General features: G+C 49.0%; 1 protein-coding gene across 1 annotated transcript in view; it reads right to left on the reverse strand.

The window, feature by feature from the left end:
• TNFAIP6 (TNF alpha induced protein 6) overlaps positions 1 to 8,141 on the reverse strand; it is a 12,220-nt gene extending 4,079 nt beyond the window's left edge. Inside the window, exons 1-3 of the mRNA XM_008634987.2 lie at positions 7,955 to 8,141; positions 2,884 to 3,021; positions 1,369 to 1,530 (exon numbers count right to left, since the gene is read on the reverse strand). Coding sequence (XP_008633209.2) covers positions 1,369 to 1,530; positions 2,884 to 3,021; positions 7,955 to 8,132 — 478 coding nt within the window. The 5' untranslated portion in view covers positions 8,133 to 8,141. The remainder of the gene's footprint in view (positions 1 to 1,368; positions 1,531 to 2,883; positions 3,022 to 7,954) is intronic.
• Between the last annotated feature and the right edge of the window lie 393 nt (positions 8,142 to 8,534).

Consider the following 8,534-nt stretch of genomic DNA (forward strand, 5'->3'; position numbering starts at 1 on the left):
CAGGGTGCGCAGAGCAGCTGTGGCTGCTCCTGGATCCCTGGCAGTGTCCAAGGCCAGGGTGGAATAACCTGGGACAGTGGGAGGTGTCCCTGCCCATGGAAGGGGGTGGCACTGGATGGGCTATAAGGTCCCTCCCAACCCATTCCATGATTGCATCATTCCATGATCACTGCTAGGTGGGATGCACACTTCAAACACCCAAACATTTCCACAAGTTCCACTTGCCATCTTTGGCCTCCTGGAGCAGAGCACAGGCTCAGTTCTGTCAGAGATTTGTCTCTGTTCCCCCAGGCTGCTCATGTGCCACCTGCCAACAGCCCTGCCAGGCTCCACAGAGCACGACTACAAATCCCTGCAGTGCTGGAGACTTGTGTCTGCGCAGTTCTGGCAGCTCTGGTTTCCTTTTGTGCTCTGACCAAACAGTGTTTGGACAGCAGCTCCCCACGGCCCGGAGGAGAGGGCTGACAAAGGACAAAGTCACATGCAGTAATTCCGAGGGCAGGAGCCTCTCTCGCAGCTCTTTGTGTGTGCAACATCTGGGAACGGCCCCCACCCCACAGAGCCATTCGATTCACATAAACAAGCTCCAGCCCTGGGAGCACAAACAAAATGTGCACAGCTGTGCAGACGTCATGGACAGGCTCTGCCAGGCCACTGGGAGCAGCAGCAGAGCCAAGCTAAGCTGTGCTTTCCTTCTTGGTGCCACGTTCTCCATCTCCCCTGCTCAGCGAAGTGACACCAAGCTGAAGTGTGCCAGTGGCCATGTGAGTATTGCAGTCACCTGCAGGGCAGTGTGGAGGGACTGGAGAGGTGTCTCTGCTGAGCTTCTTGTCAGTCATGTTGGAACTCTGATCTGTTCTGGAGATCCACTTTTCCTCATCTAGTTACACACAGAGCACTGCTGGGAGCTGGTGGGAGTTTCAGTCACAGAATCATAGAATCCCAGGATGGTTTGGGTAGGAAGGGACCTTAAATCCCATCCAGCCCCATTCCCTGCCATGGGCAGGGACACCTTCCACTGTCCCAGGGTGCTCCCAGCCCCAATGTCCAGCCTGGCCTTGGGCACTGCCAGGGATCCAGGGGCAGCCACAGCTGCTCTGGGCACCCTGTGCCAGGGCCTGCCCACCCTCTCAGCCAAGAGTTTGTCCCTAGGAAAAGTTCCTAAGAATGCCACTGCCAGACAGGGCTTCATTTTCAGAGTTGCTCTATTTCAGACACAAAAAAGAAGGGTTAACACTAAATTTAGCCTGTTACAGGCAGAACCCCCTCAGATTATGGGCAGAAACTCCTCAGACTATTCAGATAAATTGGAGGCTAAATGCAAAGCCTTGCACAAAAGAGGACAAGCCCAGTGGTTGCTGTTCTCACCATTGGGGTTGTAGCAGTAGGCATCCCACCTCTCGCTCCTGTTGAGGCGAATTCCATAGTCCACAATTCCAGTCTTGCCAAAGCCACAGTTGGCTCCAGCTTTTACAATGGGATAACCAACTCTGCCCTTTGCCATCCAGCCAGCAGCACACACGTGGAAACCTGCAGCAGAGGGAAAATGAGACGTGGATCTGGTCAATCCTAGGCTGCTCTTATTCGACAAAGTCTTACTCAAACTGATGGCTCAATGACCTGGGTGTAATTGGCCTGATAGAAATTGAGCTACACGGGAGAACAGGACGTTGAGAGGATAATTTTAAAAACAGAGGATAAAATTGAATTGTGTTCTCCACAATGTGATTACTGGCTCTTCATCTGAAAGCCAAAATCAAACGCAGATGGACTGCACAGTTCCCCGGGTAGTCAGTTTGAAGTGCTCTACCAGCACTTGTAATCAAATTATCCACTGGATGAGTTTTCCAAGGGTGTTCTTTGTTTCCCTTTTGAGGTCACACAAATTTACTCAATCACACCTCAAGAGTTCTCAGCATTAAGTTCTAAAAATACATAAAATACTACAGGCAAACACTACAGACAGTTAGAATCCCCAAGTATTTGCTTAAAACACTTTCAATTTAAGTTTAAATACCTGAAATGCCTCAAGTATTTCTTGCCAAGCAAAAAGGTCCTGTTAATGCATTTTGTGGCTGAGAACTTAACACCAACAGCCAAAGAATGCAATGTTGTTCACCCTCTGGTAGAGACCCATCCAATGTTTTCATGGAGAGGAACTGGAATGTATTTGTGGCATCCTAGTGCTCTGAGTTCCTCAGAAGAAATAAAAGTACCCTTCTCACATGTGTGCTGGTGCTGGGAGCCAGCTTCTGACTCAACAGCAGAGTGAAAAAATGTCTGGAGTGGAGGATATTTTCCATTGTTTTCCCAGCGCTCTGAATGAATGAAGAACTTATTAGGAATCAACTGGAAATACCACGGACCCCTCACTCAGCTCCACTTTTCACTCCAAGCACAGAACTCATTCCCTTGCAGAGAAAATATCTTGATGAAAACAAAAGATGTTGAGTGGTGGAGCGAGTCCAGAGGAGGCCAGGGAGATGCTCCAAGGGCTGGAGCCCCTCTGGAGCCAGGCTGGGAGAGCTGGGAATGTTCACCTGGAGAAGGGAAGGACACAGGGAGAGCTCAGAGCCCCTGGCAGGGCCTAAAGGGGCTCCAGGAGAGCTGGAGAGGGACTGGGGACAAGGGACGGAGGGACAGGACACAGGGAATGGCTTCCCAGTGCCAGAGGGCAGGGATGGATGGGATATTGGGAATTGGGAGTTCCTGGCTGGGAGGGTGGGGAGGCCCTGGCACTCATCAGGCTCCGTTACCAGGTAGGCGGCTTGGGCAAAAATCCATGGAGTTTACACATCTCTCACAACAGACATGACAACACACCACTGGCCCCCCTCTGCAGGAGCCCCGTGAGCCCCCAAAGTGCCACGACTTTTTCCAGACCTATTTTCCGAGCGGCCTCCAGCTGTTGGTACGTGGCCAGGTGTCCTCCCTCGTACTCGCACACGGCCTTGGCCTCGGCGTAGGTGAGGCGGTACTTGCCGGCGCGCGCCTCCCGGTGATACACGCCGGCTGCTCGCTCTGTGGGCACAAACCGGGACAGGCTCTGCAGCTCAGCTCTCCCCAGCCCCAGCTGCTTCCCCCAGCCCTGCACCTCGGGCTGCTCCTCTTCCAGGTGAAGAGGAAACGTTCACCTGTGCCACGCGGGAAGCGTCAGGAAAACTCATCCCTCCCCACCCAAAGGGATGTGTGTAACCCAAAGGGATGTGTGTGTGACCCAAAGGGATGTGTGTGACCCAAAGGGATGTGTGTGACCCAAAGGGATGTGTGTGTAACCCAAAGGGATGTGTGTGACCCAAAGGGATGTGTGTGACCCAAAGGGATGTGTGTGACCCAAAGGGATGTGTGTGACCCAAAGGGATGTGTGTGACCCAAAGGGATGTGTGTGACCCAAAGGGGTGTGTGTGTAACCCAAAGGGATGTGTGTAACCCAAAGGGATGTGTGTGACCCAAAGGGATGTGTGTGACCCAAAGGGATGTGTGTGACCCAAAGGGTTGTGTGTGACCCAAAGGGATGTGTTTTCATCCCAAAGGGTTGTGTGTGACCCAAAGGGGGTGTGTGCATACAACCCCATGGTAGGATTTGGTGTGGGACAAGTTTCGAACAGAGCGAGGCGGTGCCTGGAGAGTTTGTGAACAACAGAAAGTCAACAAATGCTGGGAAGGCCTCCCCTGGGATGACTCCGAGGGCAGTAGTTATGGGAACAGTCTGGAGTCAGCATCCCGAGCTCTGTGTATCCTGTCTGACTCGGGGGAAGCTCCTTCTGGATCCCTACCACAGCATCCTTTTGGCTGTAACTCCAAGAGGCTTTGGAAGATGAATCAGAGCTTTGTTTTGAATCTCCAGAGAAGTGAAATCACAGCTACTTGGATAGAGGAGAGGCAGAAATTAAAGGGGGGAAAAATGTGAAATAAAAATATCTGAGCGTGTGTCACAAAGGGCAGGACCAGAACAATTGCTGGCTGACATTTCTGCTGCACGGAAAATTAAAGCACTTTCTTCATTATTTTTTTTTTACTTTGCCGTGGCAAGTCCGAGATAAAACAGCTTTCCAAGGAAACCTAGAAACTGCCAGTGCTGCTACAAGTTTTACAATCTTTGCCTGTTGCACTTGTCTGATGCCATATGTATGGAAATCTGTCTCAGCAGCAATCTGCATATCTAATCTGAACGGGCTTTTTGTTTAGGTCTCACTTATATTTAGCATAATCTGAGAGGAATGGCTGCTTGCAGCTCTCCCCAGCCAACGGGACCGAGAAAAGATGGAAAGCAGGGAGCGTTTTTACAGAAGTTATTTGTAGCATAAAAATAAAGAATGTATTTTCTAGGGACATGCTTGGAGTCCATGCTTTTGGCTGGTTAGGGGAGTTTTTAAGAAAGCCATGGTCAGCGCTGGATTGTGGTTAGGAATGGTGAGAGCCCTTAATAAACACAGGATGATGTTTGCCAGGGTGGTTTCTGGACCTGCAGTCACTGGCCTTGTGTCCAGAGAAATAAATTATAATGCTGACAACAGTCTCAGGAGAGTGAGAGCCTCCATCACAACATCACTGGGAATATCACTGCCATGGGCACGGGATAACAGAGCCTCCATAGAAAACTCTTCCTGAAGGAGCCAGTTCCATTAGCCATAACAAGCCACAGCTGGGGGGCAATGGCATGTTCTGGTACAAAAACTCTAATGAAGAATTTATTCATAGGAGGTATTACTTTTCGGTCACTCAGTAGTCTGTCATGTGTAAGCTCATGAGAAATCAGGATAAATCAGCTCCCTGTGTGTGCAGAATTGGGAATGTTGTGTTGGATTGGGAATGCAGGGCTGGTAAAGCTGGATCCCTCAGTGAGCAGCGCAGGGCTGGGCCTGGCTGCAAGCCCAGGGGACAGCCTGGAATCCACATTATTGATCCCTGCAGAGCACAGGGAAGGGAACTGGAAGGTGATTGGAAAACACCCATACACCGATTGTATTCCTTGAGCTCTCAGAGCTGCCACTCAAATCTCACCATTTTTAGTTGGCTTTTTCACCTGGCATATTGTTTTCAAATCTTATCCCTCTAAAGATATCTCCCTCTACTTACTGCTGAAATATCACTATGGACAGGCACCAGATTTTCCAGAATATTGCTGGAAAGATCAGCTCTTCAAAGAGTCTGCAAGGCTGAAATCAGCAGCAGCACCACCCTGCAAGGAGCAACCAGCTTTCATCTCTTATTCCTCTGCAACATGAAAAAGTAGCCTTTGGAAAAACAGACCACACACATCTACTCCCCCCAGCTCTGAGATTTGCTGCTGCCTCCCTGTGTCCCAGTTTAATGACACAGCATTCCCTAATGGAATATGCTAATTAACTGATGGGATCTTGCACTGGCAAATTTCCCCCCGCCCCGGTCCCTCTTAATTCCATGTGGGGCTGTGCAGGCAGATAAACTCATCATCAAACACAGACCTAGGTCAGAGCAGTGTTAACTCTTCATTTACATATTTATGTCTCTGGATATACTCCTATGCATATATTCAGAGGAAAATGCACACAAATTGCAATTTATGGAGGTGAGCTCGTGGCCCTGCAGATAAACCTGCAGGAAATGTTGATTTTTCTGGCAAGCACAAGCACGTGCCAGAGGGCCATGGGTTCCACACCTGACAGGACATGTTTCTTCCAGCTCACACTTCCTAAAATGCCTCCCTGGAGCCCAGAGACAGCGGGATCCTGCAAGGACAGTGACCCTGTGCTCACCCTCAGCAGCAGGAGATGGTGAAGCACAGCCAATCTCTCCTGCACAAACACAAGCAGCGTGAAATTTGGCCTAATGAAGTACCTGCAATATGCATGAAACCAATGCTGAATGCTAAACAACGAGCAATATTTCACTTTTAAGCAGAGGGCGGCCACGTAGAGCTCCTGGCAGGGGCCTCTGCTACTCAGAGAACTCCACCAAATGGGGTCAGTGCAGCCCCTAAACCCCCCTGACACACGGGGTGGGAATGGGAATGGAATTGTGAACAGATGCAGCAGCTGTCCTGGAAAACCCCATGGCACTAAGAACTGGCACTGGAATGAGTCTATGAGCAAATCTGGGCAAGACTGTGCGAACCCTGCCCTCAGCTGACAATAAACCCTTGGTCACAACGTGCTGGTGGCAAAAATGAGCAGCATTAAAATTCCATTGGCACCAGGAATACATTCCCAGGGAGGTGACAGAGGCAGCTGCAGCAGCACTGGCTGAGGAACAGGAGAGGGTTTGTGACAAAGAAAAAGGTAAAAGCCATGAGCGTTTCCAGAGTGACAAGAATTCAAGAGTATATATATATGCTAAAGGTTTGTGGAGGGAAAAGGTAAAATGGAGATTTTCCTGACTTTTGGGTTAAGTTCTTTATCAGAAGAGGAGATAAGCAAAGCTCAGATGTCACTGTGCATCCCCAGGTTTTATTCCAGGGAGGGGAGCTCATGCACAGCGAGGCTGAGATTTGGGTGACTTCTTTCACTATTCAAGTTACTTTATTTGAAATACAAAGAAGCATGAACTGGATGTCTGTGAATTTGCCAATTCTATCTTCATTTATGTATGGAGTCACTGAATTCCATTGGTGATTCAATTAACTGCACTCTGAGGTTCATTTCAATAATGTTATTGCTGTGCTTACACAAGATGGTGCATTTCTCTTTTGGTTTGTTTATTTGGAGAAAGCCATCAGTTTTTCACCCCCTGGTTTATTTTTATTTACTCTCATGGTAAATGCTGAGAGGTGTAGCCAAACAGAATTTTATTCTGCATTCCAATTAGCACACAGTTGCTCCATTTTAAAGCATTTAAAATCTTTTTCTCCCATTTGACTTCAATTCATGAAACTGCTCAAATGATCCCTGTTATCCCAAATTCTTGAACAGCAGCTGCTTGAGGTGGAGCCTGGAGCTGCCAAGCTGCTCTTCCTTGGCGCTCTCCCCACCTGAGCACCCTCAGGAATTGGGAGGCACAACGGGCATGGCCCAAGGTTCGGGGTGGGGGGGGGAGAGAGAAGTCATTAAAAATGTGCAGCCAAATGGAAAACACCACAGATCATTTCCGTGCCTCATTTGTGTTCCTGGTGCTTTGCAGGCTCCTCTGAGAGGGGCTGGGGCCACGTGGTGGCTGCAGCAGCTGGCAGAGCGTGGCCCCAGTCCCTCGTGAGACACCTGAGCACAGCCAGCTCCAGGGACTCCTGGAAATCCTTAGGGAAATGCACAACATTCTATAGGGGATAAAGGAGTTTTAAGTAGTTGTCTGGAAAACAGAGCATTCGGTGCCTGCCTTTATTTTGGCATCCTTTATGAGGCTCTATCCTGAGTAAGTTCTCTGTTGTATTGGATAATTATAAAGAGCTATAAAAGAACTCTCAGAGCTCCTGAAACCCGCTTGAGGTACCAGAAACTATTCCCACAGCATTTTTGTCTTGCCCTGTTGAAATCTTCTCTGTGCTGCTAATGATGTGAACAAACCAATGGCCCAAACATACCCATTCCTGCACTTTTCCAGAAACCCAGGAAATATTATCACTATTATTTCCAGATCATTTAGTTTCATATGCAGGACCCCAGGCATGGGAAGTATGCTCATGCAGAAAGTAATTCATTCCTTTGGCAAATGTTTCTTTTCAGGCTCGTTTTCCTTCAAAACAAAGCAACTGTTATTTAATGAATGCAGTTTTCACTTTACCTCCTGCTGCAGGAAAATACTTTCGGATGAAATGTTCTATCATTACCTTTGCCAGCAGTTCAGTGAAACTAAAAATGCTAAGCATGTAAAAAGGGACAGCCACTGCTCAGGTAAAGTGATTTCAATGAATTTCAGTGCAGGATTTGGCTGATATCAGTGCACAGCTCGGTTTTGTGGTGCTGGGTGCTCATCCTTCCCCTGTTGGACAAACACAGCGACCCCGCAGCAAACGATCGGTGACAATGAAGCTAGCTCTTACCTAACCAAATGGAGTTGTGCAGCACCCCATCCTTGAAGCCCCACGCTCGAGCCTTGTCCCACAGCAGGGCAGAGAAGAAAAGCAGTGCAATCATCTCCCGGGCAGAGAGGGGCTGTAAATATTCCCGGCTCTCACACTCCAGGCTGGCTCTGCAGCTGGCTCGATCCCGCTGCAACATCTGGGAGCCAGATCTTAAATAGTGTGCTCAGCTGTGAGGTCAGCGAGCCTGCTCCAATTGTGCTGCTGCAGCTCTTACCCAACTCACTGGGGTGTCTGCAGTGGCCCATGTGACTCACTGCTGGCTCTCCTCATTCCCAGCCCGGCCAAGAATCCATCCTGTCCCTCACTACTGCAGCACACACGGACACTTCCCAAGCCAAGGTCTGTTCATTCTTCAGCACTCGCTGCCTTCAAATTCCGTACAATAAAAGTAGGAGCCAGCCTATCTGCTCAGAGTGTTTCCAGTCACACCATTTACAGGATCCAAGAGATCCCACTTGCTCTCTCTCATTCTCATTTAGACATTCTCTCCTTTTATAGAGAATTTGGGTTTATTTTCACAGTGGATTCATTTTCACAG

The sequence above is a fragment of the Corvus brachyrhynchos genome, unplaced genomic scaffold (assembly GCF_000691975.1).
Source record: "Corvus brachyrhynchos isolate BGI_N302 unplaced genomic scaffold, ASM69197v1 scaffold45, whole genome shotgun sequence".
Lineage (NCBI taxonomy): Eukaryota > Metazoa > Chordata > Aves > Passeriformes > Corvidae > Corvus > Corvus brachyrhynchos.